Genomic DNA, 24,510 nt, shown 5'->3' on the forward strand with positions numbered 1-24,510 from the left:
TTACCATGTTAAAAAACACTAAAATAGTATCTACTTATATTTACTCAATCTCTGTAGCTCTATCAAAAAAGTTTAATATTAAATAAATGAAAGGCACATTAATTATGTCAATTATTCCGTTATCTGGATAGTACTTAATTATGAGTATATATTAAAATTACCTAAGGTAAAAACTTACAAAGATTTTATTATTTTAATAGAAATAAATATTTTATTTTTAATATCTTATAATTATCCTCCACATTATGGACAACCTTCTATTGCTTATTTTGAATTTGTTAATTTATATATTTGTATTACGCTAAATATATATATGACAATACAGAATCATGTAATGTATCTATATAAATTTAAATGCTAAAACCATAGTATAACATAAATTTAACTGTATATTGTATTTACTTACGAGCTGTAGCATCCGTAGTGCCCGCCAACAACCAATCCAAAACAAGTAACGCCAGCAATATCTTTCCGCTTTTAATTAGGGTCGAGTGACAAAAGTACATGTTTACAATAGACAATTTCGTTCTCATTCGTAATAATTAATTACTTTCTCAACGAACAACGTCAATATTTTCATATTTTTATATATCGCAGACCCATGGTGGGCGCCAATATATATGTATCGATTACGTAAATCTCAAATTGAGTATTATAACCTTTGTAAAATAAATAACGGCACTTAACTGCGATCATATAATCATAGTTTTATCATAGAAAAGTAATCATCTTGTAATGGAATAATAAAACTTATTTTTGGTGAATCGTAAAAGTAAAAATATTTAAATGTAAGACACGGTAAACAATATTTGAATTGCATTTGACACACGCAAAAAAGTGATTAAGGGGGTGGTCAACTTTGGAAACATGTAATATTTTCCCGATATCTCGTGAAAAGTTTGATACGCGACATCCGATTAGGGTGTCGCACGCGACCGCCTTCGGCGAAGGCTCGCAGATAACTAGTGCAAGCAAGCCGTTTGCAGCGACTACCTATAGCACCACCCCTTTTCGCTATTGCTATCTCTCTCGCATGTAGCAGGCAAACGTACGATTCATAAAATAACCCCAGCTTATAACCTTCTGATTCTGACATTTTCTTTCATAGTATTACGGATATAATAATGACTTTATTGGCGTGGGACTAAATAAAAGGCGATGAAAACTGAACATTTCGAATGTCAATCCCAGATTACAAAGGATTTATTAGTACTCAATCAAAAAAATTATATGAACAAAAATAGTAACCTAGTCGGTAATAAAAATAAAAATGTGCAAACAACGTTTTCTTATAAATTAAGCGCAGAGGATTGTATCCTCTAATCCTATCCTGTTAAGTTTAATATGACATATATAAGATGAATTCGTATGATACATGAGTAAACCATAACATACATTAGGACTATAAAGGGATATGTCGGACATTACACTATATGCTCAATTTTTATATAAGTACATAATATCTTTATAAATAAAAACAAAATAAAAAAGTTGTAGATACCCTACATCTTATCGTTAAATGAGCATTATAGCTAAATACAACTTACGTTTTATAAACCTATAAATAACTAATATTTGTAAACAGCCACCTTCATATTTCTTTTAATAATTTTATGTATATAATAGAATTTTATGGATAGTAATCTAATCATAGCGCATTGTTAATTTTCAAAGGTTTCACGAGGTACTTGCGGTCAGGCCCTTGTGGCCGTAAGTGATATAAGTAATGAATACTTAACGGGCCACTTCCTCACAAAATTGTAACCACATATTGACGTGAATATTGTATTATTTTAACAGAACGTACCTCTAATAAAAATAATCCTAAAACATAACAATAAATCGGTACTTCATAAATACCTTAAAATGTGTTATCATTAACCCATCGCATGTAATTATGAAGCTACCGGAGTTATTTTATCATAAACCTTCATATGAAATATCTATATATATATTTTTTATACCACTGAAGTGGCAAACAAGCATACGGCCCACCTGATGGCGGTTACGTGGTTACCGTAGCCTATGACACCTGCAAAACCAGAGGTATTACACGTGCGTTGCCGACCCTGAAGAAACCTCTTTACCCCCCTTTTGAAGAACCCCATGCTGTAGTCTCTTAGGAAAACCTCGGCAGGGAGCTCATTCCACAACCTGAGTGTTTGTAGGAGGAAACATCTCTGAAAGCCCGCAGTACGCGACCATTGAGACTGTAGGACATGAAGTTGAACTCCCTGTCGATGATGTACGATGCCGTACGATGGTAGAAAGCGGCTGTGGACATCATATTGAACAATTCCTCTGAGCTCAATCCATTGTACAAGCGGTAGAACACGCAGTAAATTCTATATGTTTAATAAATATCTATATGGTTAATCATAATGGACCCGAAACTCGATGATTGTATCAATGAAACTGAATAATTAAAAAAAGGAATACTCAAAATCAGAAAACCTTTTTTCCAACTTCTCTTACTAAACTGTCTTATATGGAAAAAAAAATATTTTGAGATTTGTAATTTGTTCTTTGGCAAAGTTATTTACTTTCATGAACAGTAGCACTCTGAGTTTCAGCTTGGTGTACCCTTAAAGATAACCCTGCATAACCATAATAAGTAGGTACTGGGGTAAATGGATTTTTAGTAACGGGAATCTAATAGACCCATTGCTAACCATATACCCTATCAGATCGATCTCCACGTGGTTGTCCCTGAAAAATATCGTGGTTAATTCTTGTCAAATTGGTAACTAGGACCAACTGGCACGTTTTCATAATCACCTATCATCTCTCATTGGTGCCTCAAACAGCATATACAAAAAGCGCAGGCGAGATTCTTATTCCATTATCGTCCATTAAAGAAATAAGCAGATACTACTATATACATATTAATATTAATTATACCTGATTTTAATACATAATGCTTATTATCAATATTTAATGTTCTTGTCATAAAAATTAAAAAAGTTACATTTATACATTTCAGAACTTAAAGTCTAATCTCGGACCCCTTGGACTCCGCAAGAGATTCGCCATAATAACACAATTTAAATACCCTATAAAAAAATAAGCGTCAAAAATATGGTATTTCAAATAACAAAGGTTACTTTGATCAATGATCTATGACAAAATTGTGATTATATTGATATCTTTGACGTGAGAGACAAACTATAGATTACCTGTTTGAAATGGTTTAACCATGTGATGTGTAAACCAAGGAAATACATTGGTCGAAGATGCCTTAACATATTTGTCTTTGGGAAGCACTTTTAATTGCGATCTATCACTGTACGCTACATATAAGGTTGATTGCTTTTCATCGCATAATTATATTTCTTTTTTCCCATAGGTTCACTAGAATTAAAAAAAAATAGAGTAGATTTAAAAAAGAAAATGACGATTTCAAAGTGCTTGTGAACAAGTCTATTTGAATAAAGATGATTTGAATTTGAAGAGAATGCTATATTATCTGCCTTTTGTACCAAACATTTTTTTGTAATGTGGTCAATAAAATAATTAACCTTCCAAAAAGCTCCTTTAAAAAGTGCATATTACACAACAACACCTACTACTACTCTTATAAGTATGGCGCCTTCTGGTCTCAAGAATTTCTAAGCTACTTTATTCATAATACAAAACTTTTTTGTAATAAAAAGAGTATATCATGTATTTAAGTAAAACTTTGAAATATTTCTCTATAATTTTTAACTGTTCAAAATTAAGTACATTAATGATAATTTCCTAATAGCAAATCTATTTCCATGTAAGTATAAATCGGTTGATTCTAAAAATCTAGGTATTCATAATTTATTTGCTTCCAGGTAATAATAATGTCCGGCAAGTCGGTATTTATTTTATTATTTTTTTAATAAATTTATTGTAAATAACAAGAAATAATCATTGTAAAAAAATATTTTCGGACCAACTAATCTCTATTTTTTTGTTCAATACATATGGGAGCACTACCGCTGGAATCATGGAAGATAAAGATTTACCCCCTCGTCGTCTGCAATAAAATCATATAAAAACAGAATTACTATATTTTAACAGAATTGAGTTCCACGAAACGTGGGGTATTTCCTTGCAACTCCCCTAGGCCCCCCTATATGCGGCCTTAGAAGTACCATTAATATTTATGCTCACACATACCAACCTAGTCCATTTTCTTCTATTTGAAGTTCGTTGTTCGTTATCGATAAATATCTCTACAGGATTTATTGCAAGTATTTCAAATATGTGGTCTCTGCCTAACCCAAAGTAAGAGGAATATGTACAAGTATAAATGGGTACTAAAAAATTGAAAAGAGTCGCTTACGTAAATCCTACACCTAAGATGTGAAGTTTGTTAAAATATTTGGATTTTGTGTATTTAAATAAAACTTGATAAACAGATACAACATATCCTGCATGAAATCACAGGATAGTAATAATGTCTAATTCCGGCAGAAAAAGTCGCGGAATTATTACTATTAATAAATAAATTATTGAAACTAATTAAATGAAATGGAAGTGGATATGAGCACGTATACCTAATACCTGATAACAGTATTTACGAGATTAGTTCAGCGTTTGAACTCTTACATAGGTATTTAATAAATTACTATATCAACAAGCCACTATCTCATTCGTAACGCTCCACGACTCACATTTGATATTTTTGATAAACATCAATATGTACATTTTTAAAAATATACCTAATGGGTTTTAAATGATTAACAACGAACCGATGTCTATAAAATTTTAATACTTTAAAAGTTTACAAAAATAACACTCCAATTTTATAAGCTGATACAGTAAATTTATTTAAACGTAAAACGCGCAGCAGCTGTATAACTATTTTAAAATATTTCAAAATAACGATGAAACTAACATATTTATTATTCCAGTTACTCAATTACTTGAGAATCAATTAAACAATCGATAACGTTCAATGGATAACTATCAGTAAATAAACGCTTTCAAACTCTTGTTTCAAATTCCTGTTATAGTTTAATATTACAATCACTAATAATTTTATTATAGTAACAACATGATTAATGATCACTTTAGTTGTATAACACTTTAATGATGAACATTGATTTAGCTTACAATAATTGCGAATTCAATTTTCTTATAATACTAAAATTCATATTTTCAAATACCTTAATTCTGTTAGAATTTACTCCACAAAAAAAATCAATGTCGACATGATAAAGACATGGGCTTAATAAAATAATTTGTAAACTGTTTTTGATAATTATCGAAATCGGTTTAAAATTAGGAGACATCCTGTAACTTATACATAAAAATAATTATACAAATATGACCAAATTGGGAACCTACTTTTTGAAGTTGTTTAAATATAAAATGCCTTCTATAATATCTTTTATAAAATCTTCAAATTTCAAAATAAAAATATCAAGAATATGATAAAAGAATAATATCAAAATTGTTATGAACTATTTCAGTGATCAGTGAACCACGTCAGAAGGCTTTGTATATAACAAAGGCGACCTAGAAACTCTGGACACCAAAGGGCAAATCCTCACATATGTAATGGTAATTAATGCTCGAGACAAACATAATAACCAAATAACAACAAGTTATTTGGTTTAGATTTCATCTTTTATTGTTATGTTGAGGTAGAAATAAGTATTATGTATAATTATAACTACTATCTGACGTGTGTTGTTAGTGTGGATAAAAACTGAAGCCATGTTAATGTCTTAAGTCATAACAAAGACATCAAGTAAGACTGTGCTCATTTCACTGTTATGAATAATAAGATTTTCTTTATGTGGAACGATTTTCGATAAGCGGAACGTTTTAATAGGATAGTTGAACCGAAGTCATTGCTTAGTTCTAACTAACATACAGAGGTACATCAGAATAATCGCGAATAAATTAGGATGTAAAGATTTAAACTCTCAAATAGAAGCTCCACTTTCTACTCTCGACCGTTTTTAATGATATATAGTCAGCCTTGTTGATTGAAGTTGAAATATGAGAACTATTATATTGTTATATCGCGGTTATGAAAAAACTAAGGGAGCTAAGTTTAGATCATCCTCTCTTTACCATACCTGCACCATTATTATTATCCTACGACACCAAAAACACAGAACAATATTTTACATACGAGTAAGGCGTTACTCTGAAAGTGCGTTATCTCATACGTCGTCTATTTACGATAGTAAACTATTAAATGAAGTACGCCAGCCAGTTTATAATTGGTAAACTGACACCGCTTTATTTTAATAAAGCAGTAAGAAGAAATTGTCTAATGTCTTAACACAATTAGTAAAAACATTGATCCAGTTTACTTTCACCAAATATTCATTGAATAACTGGCTTAAGGTAATAACTTGTACATAATAACATATTAATTTTCAATCGGAATCTATTAAACACTAGTTGAAAAAGATTTTGCAAATTGGTAGTAAGGACTACAAACTACATGATTTATTGTAAGAAAATGAGAAAGATTTACAACATCTTATTACACATGAAAAATTATCTTCACAAATGCAAATATTGGTATCAATATTAGGCCTAACTCTATAGACTCTATAGACTACTTAGTCTATAAAGTACTCACCATACCCTAAATTGAATAGCAGATGCAAATTTGATCATTTCACATCATGATTTGAACATGATGAAGAATATTTTATGTCTACAGCTCCATGGTTGCGATTGATATACCATTGAAACTAATCTGTGATTTATGTACATTATTTTTACATTTCTTAAAATGCCTAATTGTTGTTTGAAAAACTTTAACATTATCACACATTTATAAATTAAAAGATCAGTTTACATCTTCTATGTAACACTTTTCTTCTTAATGTCAAACATTTTTTTAATATCAAACAACAACAAAAACAAACATATTGTTGATAACAACTATCATTTCAAACTATTTTCCAACAACTTCAAAAAGAAGGAGGTTCTGAATTCGGTTGTATTTTTTTTCTTTATTGTTTGTTATCTCATAACGCCGTTAGTTGTAAACCGATTTGGAAAATTCTTTTTATCTGAAAAAATATACTTATGGATTGGTCCTATAGAAATTTTACCAACATCGTTTCAGTAGTTCAAAATAACTAATGATCTGAAGTCGTTTTTTTTTTTGGAACATAATTTAATTGTCAAAGAACTTCAGCCTTATATGCTGATAATGCTTATTGAATAAGCAGCAGTTTTATTAAATATCAGTTTTATTTCAGTCAGATTTTAGCGTAAAACGCTTTAAAGAAAAATGTGCAAAAATATTTTACTACTACATACTTTTATACTTATTATATGTATAGTGGCGTAAAGGTAAACGCATTCTACTGGATTGTCGACCAACACGGGTTCAAGTCCAGTTAGAAGGTTTTGTACATTATTATTTAATTTGGTGCAAAAAGAGTTAAATGAATAAGTAGTTATCTGGAAGAGCAACTTTGTAAACAAATGTTCAAGAGAGCCAGTCAAGTGGTGAACAGTGTGCGGTGTCTTCGTCCTTCCGGAAATGATCTAGTTTAGGGACTACTGAACCAAAAAAGCTGATTTAAAATGCTTTGTTCACTAATTCTTATAGTTTTAGAATTTAGTCCTCTTATTTGTAAAAAAAATTAATGTTTAATAAACCTAATTTAACTATTGTTTTAAGTTTTTAAATTACATCTTTAGGCTAAAATTCTTAATTTAAAAAAGTAACAACTAATTTAGATTATAAGTTTCAGTAAAAAATATTAAGAAAACTATCTGCAAGATATATTGGTACATAAAACATTTCGTGGTATTATTTTTATCTGGTCAATATATAAGAAAGATACCATACAATTTTATAATAACTCATGGTCGCCCAGTGGTCGAAATTCGAGTATAATTAATAAAAATTATAAATTTGAACATTGATGCGGTTTTATTGTCAAAGACTATACTATACATTCTTAATGTGTTTGACATTGAGAAAGACTATAAACAAATGAAATTAAAAACAAACAGTAATGTTCTGTTCTCAATTTGACCACAGGCTTTAACAATAAACAAAAGAGTATATATGCATGTGCGCGTCAAATGGTAGTGTGTGTAATTTTTATCTTTAATTGATTTAATGTAGTTTTTATGCATAATTTAAAAAATATCACGTTCTACACTTCTTCTCTATATAAACTATAAGTGTGCGAAATTTCATAATCGTTCGTCCGCGCAAATTTCGTAAAAGGGAGTACAAAGTTTTTGCTTCACGTATTAATATATAGATTAAACCATTGCGTTATTAAGTAATGTTAAAATATCAAAGTTGATAAAAATTATGTCTATGACTTTAGTACTCGTACTTAGTATAATTAGAAAGAAACCATAATAAACCATCAATTACAGTTTCTGTCTATTTAATTAACTATTGAAATTATTGCTTGATTATTTTTTAAATACGCTACATTTTGTACATAATAAAACAGTTACAGTGTACGATTTAAGTGACGTCAAAGATGGAGAATAGAGTCCTAGCTCTATGAATATATGTGTGACATATTGCCCAAATGTGCTACGCTTTCAAATCTGTCAAGCGTTATTAAACTATGACATTTGTGATTTATGCATCCCTCTTACGACAGCATTCCAGCACTGTGTGCTGAAATGAGATGAGAACACCCAATTCACTTTATTGTGAAGTCATATTATAATTTATACATAATAAATTATGAACAATATTTTTATCTTAGATGTTACTTTCTTTATATTAAAATTTCATTTCATAAAACAAACATCAACTTAAACAATGACAAAATTCTTCTACATTAGAACAAAATGAAAGTAAGTCCCATTAAAATAAAAGTGAGTTATCAAAATTTATTCAGCATCGAATCGAAAATTATATTAATTTATTAGATATCACATTACTTTTCGTTCCCTTAAAATAGGTTAAATTAACATTAAATTCTATAACGTAGATAGTTAATAATTATTAAGCTCATTATTGACCAGTAGGATGCCCAACAAACTGACCACATTGTCTCATTAAATAAGGATGAGAAGCCAATAGGCGAAATACAAGCCATCTTTCTGTGCTATAGGCAGGGTAAGGCTTTAAACAGTATTGAAGCCTTCGGCCACCACACTTGTTCCAGAGGCCTAATGTTCCCCAAAGCCGCATAATGCCACATTCTTACAACATTTTTGTTATTTTTTCATTGGCAATAATAGTAGTTTATTTAATTTAATAACACTTAAATGCTAAACATTATTAAAATAACCTACGTAAATGTTGAAGTAACAGTAATAATATAATCTTTATATAGACATATTAGATACCTAACTCTTACATTAAATAAACTTTAACCATTTCATATTTTACAGTTTGGTTTATTTATCATCGCATAACTCAGTTTTGAGCTAGCTTAAACTAATGTTTTAAAGCATTTTATGTTTACCATGCCACTGTTTTTAGTTTAATGACACTTATATATGCTGCCGTTAATTTGACCAACCTACGTCAATACCGTAGCTAAATCAATATACAGACGACCTTCAAACTGCAGAGCAAATAATTCCTTTTTACTATATTCTCACTCAGAAAGAGACACACATTTTGTTTATGCAAATTTGAATATATATTTTTTTATAATTTCCAAATCAATAATGACCAGAAATCTCCTTCTCGTTATTGTTTATTATTATTTTAGGCAAAATGCTGGGTAGACTATCGATATAAATATATAAAACCAAAAACAACCTATAAACCATTTGATTAGTCAATTACATGGTACTTTCAAGAAACAAATGAACCTTGTAAGTACACCCTAGCGCAGGTTTTGTTTTTCTTGACAAGGAATTCAAGCAATTGTCCAACTGTGGAAAGGAATAATAATATAGGGTCTTTTCATAAATGGCGAAGCAATTCGCAGTTTATTTGGCATTTAAGTAAATTTAGAGGATCCCTTCTGTGCTGGCATTTTGTTTTATGTGGCTGCTCGTTACCGGCGGCGGCCGGGCGTGAAGTTACGGCCGCATTGGGCCTCTCTTATTCACGCACTATGCATATTGAAAGCTGCGTTTTGCAATATGATAATATCCTGTAGTTTAAAAAAATAAATGCTTAAAATAAAAAATAAAAACAAAGAAAAAGGCTTTAATTTGGAAAAGGAAATTTTGAAAATCCACATTCGCACAATTACTTTTTATTTTGCGACGAAATGGTACGATGCGTATTTTATTATATTTAGTATGTATGATTTGAGTAATTATCAATTAATTTATAAAAATAGTAGAGTAATCAATTTATTATATTTTTTGCACAATGTATCCGCCAAAATGATCGTAAACTAATTTTATGAAAATTTAAATTAGTTTCTTTATAGAATAAAATCTTAGTTATTTCATTAGGAGCCTGAGCAAAACAAACATTTATAAACATAATTTATACTATTAGATTATTATTAGGTTAGGTACTTGGTTAAATAGATAGATAGCTCATCCCTCTTTTTTATATTTACGTTAACTGTATATTTATGAAAATATAATCATCATAAATTATTTCAGTAGGACAACGAGTATTTATGTTGTCCAGATTCACCCTTAATATGGAGTTTATACATTATTCAAATATCCTATAAGTATCTACCAAAACTACCCTATGTAAATAAATCTAACGCAGAAACGAGACAAGTTGCTGAAGACTCTGATAGTGACATTACAAACATGTACTAGACATGTCCTAGATGGTAGATACATGAAATAAAATTTTAGAAAAAAATCAATAGTTGATTTGTAACCCCGAGAACTTTAGTCTTTAATTAATATTTTATTTAATATCTATCTTTAACTACTTTATTTTATTACTTTACTTTATTTTATTTATTACCTTTAACTACAGATCACGCAATAATTAATATTAGAATATCACGAAAATCCATCATTGTTCAATAATATATGCTTACAATACAACAAATAAAACCTATTACCTATAACACTTTAATAAGCAAACTGTACGACCCAATCGGCATTTACTATACAGATTTAAGATGAAACCTATTAGGTATGAACTCGAGGTTACATACTATAATAGAGCTACAGATAAAGAATAGATTAAAGTGAAATAAGGGTATAAATAATACATTATTATAAGAATACTTTGCAATTTTTTATTCGTATTCATTCACGAGTAAAAATAAGGATTAAAAATTCAAAAGCAACCGACCCTCCGATGTGGCAGAAGTGAATTATTCCAGTTGCTTCCCTCCGAAATGCCATCGCAGTAATTTTAGCCGCAAGTGCGTACAATGTCCGGGCCATGCCCGAGGGGGTCGATGCAACTCCTATCCGTCCAGTGATATTTTTATATTTTCACTGCATTTCCGTATGTTTCACAAAAGAGTGTTATTTGCTTGTAGTAAAACAAAACTGGATACGCTAAAGCACGCTCGGTTTGTTGGACTGTTTCAGAACACGATAATATTATTCTCATTTTATTCCATTTTTTTTTTTCGGTAAAGCATGGAACAATGCTTCGCAATAATAACTTACATAATAGAATAGTGCGTAATAACATTAAACCATTAATACCTTTAATGCTTTTGTGACCTGATCTTAGAGTCTTAATAAAAACTGTTTAAACAATTCCGTCAATATGAAAATTAGAAATGCAGACATCCAGAAAAAGCCTAAAGATATTTTAAAAAGTAAATAAACTGTATTTATTCACAATGTACCAGTAAATATATAGTTACTAACCCTTCGTGGCAAAGCTATCAGATTGTTGGATATAAGATTCGATTACAAGCTCTCCGTTTAGTTCTTTGTTCAATGTTCAAACTGTTAAAACGGTAATATGAATAAGCCTCGAGGTATATCCTTTCTAATATTATAAATGTGAAAGGGAGTTTGTCTGTATGGTACGTTATAGTACCTTAACGGCTAAACCAGTCACCATAAAATTGGTATACACGTACTGTATGGAATAGTAGAAGATATAGGAACCTTTTATCCCGGTCAGTAAACATATCCCAATCGCGCGAACGATGTCACGGGTAAAAGCTAGTAATTACATAAGACACCAATCACTAGATAGTAATCGCTACATCATGCTAACATTTTAAATACTGTATTTTTTTACTACACTTATTTAAGAAACTATTTACAACGTTTGTATTTCACAAATGTACAATATTCAAAAACAATAGATATATATATAAATAATAAAACAAAATTTGTAATCTAATTGGTAAGAAACTTTTAAGCCTTACCGAAAAATATTAAACTCTAAATAAAAATTTATATTTATAAAGTTTATATTTATAATCTATTTTATATATTTAGATTTAATATATATAAATATATATTTATATTTATATATATTAAATATGTATGAATATTTCCTTATGTTTTGAAGAACCATCACAAAATTATTAAAATTGAATTTCTTTATTTGAATGCTTTCTATTTTCTGTATAACTATGTAGTCTCGGTTTGGTTGATTTTTTTTTTGTTTCAATATTAGAGTCACAAATTCGACAAGAATTATTACTCAATATTCTTTAAATACCCGTGCACCAGTTTTCATTCAAAACCCTTTCGTATAAATATGATTGAATAACGAAAAGTTTTCACAAGCTTTATCATTTAAAATATTTGTAGGATAATATCTTGAAGTTATAATAAGTACCATTCATTTTCTTGTATATTATTAGTTTTATTGTGTATTGTCATATTCACTTTTTACTTATATCTCGGTCTACTCTATTTCCTGTTAATGCACTTTTCTACTTTTTGCAAGGTTCAACTTATTTCTTGTTTGTTTGTTAAACTTTTGAATGTACTCGTACACGATAGTTATGAGAGAAAATTTTCAATTGATCATCACTCTGATTCTACCTATATATTGCTGTTAGCTGCAAATTAGATAAAAATGTGAAAAAAAAATGTGAAATACATTCTTCGGCTCATACTTACATTACTATTACATTATTACATTATACTTGCAACTTACTTATTTTAAAACCTAAAATTTGTAATTTAAAATGTTCTGTGAACTAATTAATGCCAAAAAACAAAAGCATCTATTAAATACAGGGTGGCCCAAAAGTCCTTAGAAAAGTAAAATTTGAATTAAACGAAAATGGCGCGCGTGAGCGGTGCAGGGGAAGCGGGGGCAGTAACTTCGGTTTCTGGGAATTTAGTCGCGATGGAGCGTTTCACCGGAGCAGACCGTGCGTTTTGTGTGCGCGAGTTTTATCAAAACAACAATTCGGCAACCGTTGCGAGGCGTAAATTTCGAGAACACAAAGGTTTACACAACTTTGATGACACCCCAGCTCTCCAAACGATTAAGAATTGGGTTGCTAAGTTCGAGGAGACCGGTTCGACGTTAGATAAACCGCGGTTGGGTCGCCCAAGGACATCACGTACGGAACAAAACATCGACACAGTGGCACAATCTATTCGTGAAAATCCTACACAGTCAACTCGTAAGCGTTCCAGTGCATTAAACGTATCCATGACATCGTTACAACGGATTTTGAAGAAATATTTACTTATGCACCCTTACAAAATTCAGTTGGTGGTTGGTTGGAATTAAAAGAAACTGATGCTATTCAGAGAGTGAATTATGCTAATGAAATGTTTAATCGGTTTACTTCGTTCAATAACATAATGTTCTCTGATGAGGCACACTTCCACATTAACGGACATGTTAGTAAACAAAATTGCCGCTATTGGAGCCCGATTAATCCAAAACTTAAGCACCAGAAGCCCTTACATAGCCCTAAAGTTACAGTTTGGGCCGCTATGTCAGCCCATGGCATCATAGGGCCTTACTTTTTTGAGGACGGCAGAGGGCGTGCTGTTACTGTTACTTCGGAGCGATATGTGGCCATGATCGAGGAGTTTTTCACACAAAAATTGCAAAACTTTCCAGGCTTTAATGCCCGAACATGGTTTCAACAGGATGGAGCAACTTCCCACACCTCCAATACTGCTATGCCCGTTATCCGTCAACTTTTTCCAAACAAAGTTATCTCTAAGAGAGGAGACATTTCCTGGCCACCACGTAGCCCGGATCTGACTCCAATGGATTTTTTTTGTGGGGCTACCTTAAGGCTAAAGTGTACGACTCTAACCCGCGGTCAATTAATGACCTAAAAGAAAACATCCGCAGAGAAATGGCAAGCATTTCAGCAGTGACGTGCCGCGCAGTCATCGACAATTTCAGAAGGGGTTTGCAAGAGTGCCGTGACTGTAACGGATTGGACGACGTTATTTGCAAAAAATAATTCCCGTTTTTCTAGCTATATTTACAAATAAAAATATTATTCATAGTGTAATTAGTTTTATTTTAATTAATTTTTTTCATTACTAAGGACTTATGGGCCACCCTGTATGTCTAACCCATCTATTGAATATATTTATGTCCTATTCGGAGTCCAGAATCTAGTAACTGAAGAACTTAGATAACTTGCTCAAAATATATATATAAGCTTAACTATACAGGGAGGTAAGATCGCCACTATTTTGAGGATACAGGCCGTTTTTAATTATAATTTGAATATATTAAGAAAGCTGACTTTATTACATATTATCAAATGTCTTTAACAATTTTAGGCCTCGGAAAATACCAATTTTCTTCACACAAAATTTAAAACTGTACGCAAACCTTTTATTAATCTACTACAACGTAAGATAAAATGAACGATTAACAATAACAACTTATAAAAATCCCACTATTTGGTACGTTCAAAGCTCTCGTCTCCGACTCGGGCATCACATTTGTTGTTAATCGGTTACTTTCTCTCCTCCGTGAACAATATGCTGTTATCATCCCAAAATGACGGTTAATAAAGTTAAAGTAAATAAATTAGTCTCCATTTACACATGGGAAGCACCAAAAACGTCTGTTACTTGCAAAATAAAGACTGCAAGCCTATTTCCTTTTTCCATTTCCCAGAATTCCGCGTTACTCATAGACTCGGGTCCCTTGTCAAATAGAAACTTTTCCCATGTCTTATCGAATCAATTACAGTAATGGGCAAGAAGCCGTTTTATATCTTGGATTTTTAGTGCTGTCTTGGTATTCGGGGCCGGTCTACTATTGCACGAAAGTTCGACTAATATATTTCTTACATCTTACATTCCTCCTATTAAAGTAAGTCTTCGTTTTATCAGCTAGAATAAAGTGTACCTACTTAATCGGAACGAACTCTTTTTTTACTTTTTTTTTGTACAGTTTACATATAATATATTTAAAAAAAAATTATAAGTTATTTTTAATAGTATTTACTCTATTGCTCAGCAATATGATATAATATTGAATATTAAAACATTTATCATAAATGTGAAAAATATATAATTAATTACTTATCGATATTTAATTTATTAAATAACTTGTAGTTATTCCATTATTGATTAATCAATTTTCTATTAATCAAACATTTCACTGAAACATAATTTCCCAAAAATCTTGGGAACATGTTAGCTTATGTATTTTGCATTACTCTTTTACCGAACAAATCGAAACTGTAATAATAAGGCTTTTTTTATATATCACTGAGGTGGCAAGCATACGGCCCCCCTGATGGTAAGTAATTACCGTAGCCTATGAACACCTGCAATACCAGAGGTATTACGCGTGCGTTGCCGACCCTGAAAAAACCTCTTTACCCCCCTTTTGAAGAACCCCATGCTGTATGCATGTGTCTCTTGGGAAAACCTCGGCAGGGAGCTCATTCCACAACCTGAGTGTTCGTGGGAGGAAACATCTCTGAAACCGTGCAGTACGCGACCATTGAGGCTGTAGGACATGAGGATGAACTCCCTGTCGATGGCGCGCCGTACGATGGTAGAAATTGGCTGTATCATATTGAACAATTTCTCTGAGCATAATCCATTGTACAGGCGGTAGAACACGCAGTGTGAGGCAAAATCTCTCCTAAGACTTAAGGGTTCGATACCGCTTGTGAGCCTGGAATCATCGACAATTCTCATAGCTCGTCGTCGAAACGAGTCGAAAGGTTCAAGCTGGTATTTAGGTGCTCTGGTCCACAAGTGACAGCAATACTCCATGTGGGACCGGATTTGCGATTTGTAGAGCATTAATCGCTGATCCGGCGTAAAGTAATGCTTCGCTCTATTGAGCACACCGAGTTTTTTGGATATCAGCTTCACCTTATCTTCGAGGTGTCCACAGAATTGTACATAACTAGAGATGTCGACACTGAGGATCCCAATGCTTTTAGAGATGTTAAGAGACGTGCCTTGGAACTGTGGAGTCACAGCAAATGGGGTTTTCTTAGCGGTGATCAAAGCTGTATGTGTTACTGTTTTAGTAACATACAACAAAAATAGGTGAAACATGACAACCGATACCTTCCTAAACAACCGGCAAAAAAAAATACGAAAAATTTTTTGCAAATAGATTTATCAATAGATATCAATAAATGGTTATTTTTAACGCACATATGAAATAATAATACACTGATTGTTACTGTCTTGATCTTGCAAGCGATAGCAAAAATGTATTTATCTAGAAATTCCTTAGTCACTTATTTAGGAAAGCAAGTAAATCACACAGAGCTCTGGTCAAGTATTTGTAAGTTCTGTAATTTTCCAAGAAATTATCACTGTAAATGTCAGATCAGTTTGAGGCATAAGGATACGATCCTAAATTGTCTCTATAAGGTAATATTACGAATGATCGTAAATATGACCTTTAGAAAATAACGTTTGGTAATTCTGAGTAGTAATAATAATATATATATAAGAATATATAGTACGTTACCCTCGACAATACACTCTCAATCTTAATTATTTTGTTGATGAGAAACCTCCGGACAATAAACCCGAGACCACCCACTGAAATAGTACAGACTACATACTTAGTACATATATACTTAAATATCGATAAAACAAACAACTTTTTTTATATTAATCTGTATGTTTTTAAAAATATATAAATACATAGTATTTTTATAAAAGTTTTAAATCAAAATGTCTTTTTATCTCCTAATAAAAACGAAGTGTTGTCAAAGTCTACTCAAAATTTAGAACGCTCCAAGTCTCGGCCGATGAATTCAGAAATATTTCTCAAGAGCAAGTATTTACCAGAAGAAGTGGTCTGCTCTATAGAATTCTGATTTTGCAGAATAACAGATAAAATAATAATGACTCTAGTTCAAAAACTGCAAGAAGACTCGGAATAACGTATGCTCAATAACATTTTGAGTACAGACTTGAGAAAAACTCAAGTAACCTATAGCCAAGCGCAAACAATATTCATGCACCCAAGAGTACAATATTTTATTCAAAATAACATCGACGAATTGTATTGTTCCCTCCATCTATACAAATGTCAAAATAAATTAACTTTATTCTTAGAAATAGCACTACCGTTTTCTTGAATGCATACTACCTACGCATTTTGAAAGGGGAGCGATAGAAGTTTTTAATATACGTACTTCCTGTACATTTAGTTTAAAACACTGTCTAGCCAAGGTAACGATCGTAATTTAATTTACTGATTAAGCTAAGTATGATTTTATTATTATACTACATACTTCTTAGCTTTAGACTATATCATATGATTCATTTGGGAGATTTTGCTAAAATCTCAATCAGAAATTACGATTTTATGATACTCGTAATATAAATAAACGACTGAAAGTATCATCTAAATCAAAGCTATCTAAAGCATGATCTGCGAGCCGCATATAGCCTAGGAATTATATATGTGCAGCCTCCGAAATTTTCTTGATCTGCCACAAATACGAAAATTTTCCTTTTATTAAAATAGTTTGGAAAAAACAAAATTTACATTTTTCTTTTCTTTCTAATTAAAGTGTTAACCCGAAATCATGACTGGTTTAGACAACCCTGATTTAAATGATAACTTAGGTATATGTATCGAAGTGAAACTGCATTAATAAAAAAATATCATATATTATTAATATGAACAGTATATTCCTACATACCAAGAGATACAATTTTGTAACTTATAAATGTGTTAAGGCTACTGAAATTGCCATGACATTAAGCCCTGGTATGTATTGCTCAAATTTACAAACATAATACATAAATTCACTGAATTAATTAATTGTATTTACTAACAATAATTGCCTAGTCATTCAAGACTATTGCTGATATATAAGTATGAGTAAGTCAATAGTCTGCGTTTTAAATTTCATTTTATTACAGACTTCATTAATTTTAAAGTCTTTCATGTAAAGCAGGTCAAGTAATGCCCGAGATGATGAAAATTAGGATGATAGTGACAATTGTAGAGTTACAAATATCAGATATAATATTAATAGTCAGTACTCTAATATATTTAGATTTAATTTTTACATTATTAACTTTAAAATATTTGCGTTACGTATTTGGTGGTTTTACATGTTGGAAATTAATAGCATAGTTCGTTCCTCGTCTAAACGTCAAGATAACTTGAATTTATATAGGCAAACGTTTATTATAGCGTTAATTCCCATCTCTTTAAAACCACAATATTATTCACATTACTTACTCAATTTCACCGCCTTGTGTTATAACGTCGTCACTCACACATTTATTGACATCAATCAATCTTGATGGGCAGCTGCCGGAAAGGCAAAGAAAAATATAAAATGCGAAGCCGGAGATATATCTCAGTAGCAACACTAGTACATCTTTACAAATCACCGAATAGGGACGAATACGTGAAGGTTCGGCCCTACCTCGCACAGGCTTATGTCTCAAGAATCGTAAAATATTTCACGGGTGTCGCACACCCTACAGCTTGTATTCGGATAAAAATAACTAAATGCGACTTAAAAATGTAAAAAATTTATGTTAAATCTGTAACCCGCAGCTTTGCCGGCAAGTCCCTTTCTCGTAAGAATTACCAATATTCCTTTCTTAATGTTAACTTAAAAAAGTTTAGTGCTATATTTCATGCATAAACTACTGAATCAAACTGATAAGTTTTAACCAATTCGTCAATTAGTTTCTCATATACGTTTTTTTTTTCTTATTTCTTAGTAATTTATTAAATTTTCATATATAATTATAGGGTTTTAATTATTTATATTAAATATATTTAAATGAAACAAAGCTATTGTTGACCAAATTTATGCTTTAAAATTACAAGTAAGCTCGCACGGGTGAAGATCGTAATCGAAACATATTCATGAACTGAACAGAATAAAAAGTAGACTATGTCATTTTCCATTCCTATGCATGCCTATGAATCTGAATACATTAATGACATAGAATTATTTATTACAAATACACATAACACTAGTGTGTTGTATATATTCATGGTACTTCTAGAATTTCTCTAATTCATATCCTTAGTAGCACAGAAACTCCTTGAAACGGAGGCAGCGCCCAATTTAGTCGGTAACTGCAACTGAATGTTACCATATCCGAGGAACAAGTGAAGATTGAGCTGCAAATGGTTTTCTTGTCGTAAACTGCGTGTCTTGTTATGTTCCCGAGCGCGCAAAGATGGATTTTATGGTGCCATCTAGTTTTTACGTAAGTGAATATTTTTTACATAAAAAAACTATGGCTTTATTTTTAGTATTAAACCCATACACACAATAGAAAAATACTCACTTCATGTTTAAATATTAGTTTATACTTTAAATATAATAATCTAGAACTTACTGTCTGCATCGTGAGCTGTCACTGACTCATAATTTGTATTAAAAATGTAAGAATTGTACCCTATAATTACTTATTACTTACTAAAATCTTAATTATACATAATATGTCTATACCCATGATTTATATATTCCAGAAAAGTAATAAGGGGCATTTTATTAACTGTTTTCTTTATCATTTATGTAACACCACGAACTATAGAAATATGAAATATAAGAAGGTCCTATGATAATATTAATTTTCAATCAATTATATATAAAAACAAGTCTAAAAAAACTTTACAAACATTGTAACTTCAAATAAAATCAATATAGGAAAATTGTGAACCCCGAATAGCAAAGTGATAAAAGGTCTATTAATGGAATCTAATTAACATCTATAATAAATAGGAATCCAATTACGAAAGATTGAATAGAAACAAAAAATACCTATCCATTAAAGTTCATTATTGATATTTATTATATTTTTAATTAGTTTACTTTATTTACATAATACCAACTTAACTAAAAATAATATATTTTAACGAAAAAAGCAAGTAAAATTCATGTCTTCTTGTTCCGTTTATAATAGTCCCAGCGGAATATGTATGGCCTGGTCAAACATTCATAATTCAAAATGAAAGCACTACTTTTATCTCGACTTTATCCGGACGGAGTTAAGAATATCATGCATTTTGTTTCTTCCCACAATTCAGCCATGAAAAATGTAGTAAGAATATCATTTACTGCAACATACAGTTGAATGTGTTACTCTCATTCATAACATAGAAGTTGGGAAAAATATCAAACAATATGTATATTACTTTAAATAAAATTTTGACTGCGCTTTAACTCTCGATATCATAAATTATAAGCAATGAAGTCAATACGTTTATTCTATTCATGCGATATCTAGATTAGCGTCGTCGGATAATTTTGTCTGTCCATCAAAATGATTTATATTATCATGGAGGAAATTATTTATTTATACGTTTTTAATACATATTTTGCTGTAAAAAATGTACAAAATTGTATATTTATGACCAATACGTATACTGTCTCCATTGCCACGTAGGCTTTAATTGTCAGTTATATTTACTAATATTTCTGTCTACGATTATCTATACATTATCTATCACTATCTATCTGCCATATACACTGTAATTGTAAAATTTTTTTTTTTTTCATTCGCTCTAGCCATTGATATAAAAACTGCCACAAGTAAATTCGCTTTCAAACAATAGCTACTACCTCCCTCCAAACCTAATTCTTAATGTGTACCTTTGTTATATACATAATATAATAATAATAATATATTTATTTATGTCTCCTCACAAACAACTTCAATTTACACATAGGTATTTAGGATATAATATGGAACTCTGCTGTGAGGAGCTGGTGTCTGTAAGAGGTTAAGACCTGTAGTACAGATCACCAGGCCCCCAACCGATATGTGTTTAAATAATAATGAAACAAAATGCATTCCACTGAAATTACACAATTCAAAAATGAAAATAAAAACAATAATTAATAGTAGGAGATAAAAAAGAACAATAAAGTTAATATTGGAAAAACAAAAGTGTTCGTGTGTGTGTGTGTGTGTGTGCATGTGTGCGTGTGCATGTGCATATGTGTGTGTGTGGATACGCGCGCGTGTGTGTGCGTGTGCATGAGTGTGCGTGTGTGTGATTGTGTATGTGTGTGTAAGTGCGTGTGTGTGCATGTATTCTGACGTGTATGCGTAAAAGTACGAATGAATTTGCGTATATATTTATGTATGTATGTGCATATGTTATAATGATAGACACGTAAATCAACACAAAACAGTTAATAGTTCTTCATGAAGTTAAATAAATAAAAATATACTGTAATTGTCTAGATGTATTAAAGATTAATAAATAAATAACATAATTTAATAAATTAAATCCAATATATTTATAGTTTTTAAAAGCAAAAGTTATTATATGTTGATTTGTGAATCTTTAGTAATCAAAGTACACTCCATTACTTAATTCATTATTTCATATAATGGCCAGCAGATCCCATATTATTTATTTGTTTTATACTCGACTCTAATGAAAAAAAATCTTTTTTTTTTTACTATAATTCATTAATAATTCCAGAGCTTATCTTGGCTCTTATTATAGTCTTCTGTGCTACTAATTCATATAGTATAACATACCTATAGTATGGTATGCTAACCTATGAAACTTTAACTTTTATAACAAAAGTACGAGAGGCTGTAACTCAAAATAAGCAATTATATATATACGTAGAACACTCAGAAAGTTTTGCGATACTAAAAAAAAATGTTCTATAGATAAATATATTTTTATTACATCTTTTCAAAGTACTCTCCATCAGCCTCTATACAAAGTTTCATGCGACTGAACCAGTTTTCGAAACACTTTTTCCAATCCGCCGCAGACACCTCGTTTACAGCCTTCGAGCAGGCTGTAAACGAGGTGTCTGCTGAGGGCACATCTTCCGGCGAAGAAAATTGTATCTCTTTGAGCTGATTTTTTATTTTTGGAAATAAGAAGAAGTCACACAGTACTAGGTCAGAGTTGTAAGGAGGGCGACCCAGAATTTTGACCGGTGTACTGTCTTGGAAGTCCCTCGTTTTGATTGCGGTGTGGGCGGGAGCATTATTGTGGTGGAGCAATAACCCGCGGAGCCCCGTGTTTGGCCGCTTGTTACTCACAACAGAGAAAACTTCTGCCAAGCATTTGGTAGTATACTATGCGGCGTTAATGCTTCTTTGGCTTCGTAAAGGAATTGACACCAAGTAGCCAGTCAATTTGAAAAAGCTCGCAAACAAAATGTTCCCCCTGCTTCTAAGTCGCTTTACCGTGGTAGGTGTTGATTCGTTTTGAAACCTAAACCGTCGACTGGCGCTTTGTTTCTGAATTGTATTGATAAATGCAGGATTCATTACCTGTAACGATGTCGTACACACGCCGAAACGAGCCTGCTTCAAATTTGTTTATCATATCATGGCACCATTCCACCCTTGCCTGCTTCTGAACATCGGAGAGGTTGTGCGGCACCCAGCGTAAAACTATCCTCCGCACCCGTAGATGCACGTGTAGAATCTCGTGAAGGCTTCCTGATCCAATCTGCAGTATATGAATCTCTTGGTATGTAACTTGTCTATTGTCTTGGATCAAATTTTTCACTGCTAGCACGTTTTCTTCCGTAACAGCCGTCAAAGGGCGACCACTTCTTTCTTCATCCGCCAAATTTAGTTATCGTACGATTCGTCCGGTTACAGGTGACACTTAAAATCGTAAAACATCATAGCGCGAAAATGTTATTGACGCAAATCCATTTGCCAATGAGATACGGTAATTTCAATTAGCTCGCAAAAAATGTGGAGGGAAGTTTTGAATTTAGAACGTACCTATTTTTACTTATAAGTAATCATATTTTTAAATAAATTATAACTAGCAGTCTCACATACATAAAAACTTTTTCTCGCAATACTTTCTGAGTGACTTGAAAAATCGTAATTTTTATAAATTAATAATATACATATATATATTATTTATAGAACTATAATTATAGTACCATAATTATAGTACCATAATTTAATAATAACTTTTGCGTTTTATGTATGTTGTAGGTATATAGTTAAAATTATAAATAGTTATGCCTTAAAATAGTTATTACCTCTTTTCTTGTAGGTATATACTAATATATTCTAAGTTCGTCTTCCCCTGTCTTTTCCTACAAAACAAAGTTACAAAATACTACAATATATCTAATAAAATAATATTTGCGAAAGAAATCTATAACTATATATATATATATATATATATATATATATATATATATATATATATATATATATATATATATATATATATATAAAAACTGAAACCTACACTGTAACAAACTTTTAAAAAACGATCTAAATTTAAAAAAGAATTAGTCTAACATAAAAACATATCTACAATCGAAGTAAGACTTTTCGAAGTCAGTAAAAATGACAGTCGAAACCAGGGTAACATAAAAGTTTTACAATCAGATATATTTACACGCCTGCCTTTCATAAATTCCCAAAAGTCCTTCTACATGTTTTGATTTGGTATAAATTATGTGCTTATCTAAATGACGAGAAAACTTTTGAAGCACCCAAAAGATAGCTAACATCAGAGTTTGTTGAACACTTTAGTCAATAGAATGTTTATATTACGCTCGTGCATAAAATCATTTACGTGGATATTTATACTCGTATAGAGAGGAAACTTCAAAAGAAAACTTCGACATCCTAACGGAAGAGGAAAACTTAGGCGAAATGGTTGTTTTAATAGTCATTTCAAATATGAGCATCACAAGTCTTAAGGAATTTTGAAACTTACGTATATAAAAAGTGACTAGTTTTTAGAGATAAATAACAAAATTATAATATTTCGGTATCTATCTGTATATGAAAATTATACACTTAATTTAAAATTGTGTTCTACAAAAATATCGACTTCAATTGTAGTAAAATAAATTAAGTGATTCGAAAACCAATTTTGATAAAAAAGTATAGGATCAGTTTATAAGTATATTGTTTCAGATAAAGAATTTTCCAAATCGGCTTATAACGGACGAAGTTATGAGATAACAAACATAAAAAATGCAACCTAATTAAGAACCTTCTTTTTTTTAAAGTCGGTTGAAAATAAATACTTTTTAAAAATAAGATTTTATCTGCTAAAACAAAATTACTATAAATCCTATTAATTACAAAAAAAATATCAAAATCATTTCTTAGTTGTCAAAAATATCCTGTAACATATTTAAATAAAAAAGAAGCTCTCCGTTTTGCAGTCGCATAGAAATGAGTTTTTATTTTATCAAGTCTTTTTTTCTGTTGATTGAACGCTATCTAGACAGCATTCATTGCAAATTTCTGAGATTTATCGTGCTCGACCAATTCTAGAGT

The 24,510-nt window shown here is 31.1% G+C and overlaps 1 protein-coding gene across 3 annotated transcripts in view; it reads right to left on the reverse strand.

Moving 5' to 3' along the window:
* The window catches only part of LOC113515608 (lachesin-like), a 95,853-nt gene that overhangs the window by 30,315 nt on the left and 41,028 nt on the right, over positions 1 to 24,510 (reverse strand). For 2 of the 3 annotated variants that reach the window (XM_031912363.2, XM_026899869.3), the window contains exon 1: positions 407 to 945. The exons of the other annotated variant lie outside the window; for it this stretch is intronic. In XM_031912363.2, the coding sequence (XP_031768223.1) occupies positions 407 to 533 (127 nt within the window). In that variant the 5' untranslated portion in view covers positions 534 to 945. Of the gene's footprint in view, positions 1 to 406; positions 946 to 24,510 lie in introns of those variants that run through there. 3 annotated transcript variants of the gene reach the window in all.

This window comes from Galleria mellonella, unplaced genomic scaffold, assembly GCF_026898425.1.
Source record: "Galleria mellonella isolate WM207_F2 unplaced genomic scaffold, CSIRO_AGI_GalMel_v1 utg173, whole genome shotgun sequence".
Classification (NCBI taxonomy): Eukaryota; Metazoa; Arthropoda; class Insecta; order Lepidoptera; family Pyralidae; genus Galleria; species Galleria mellonella.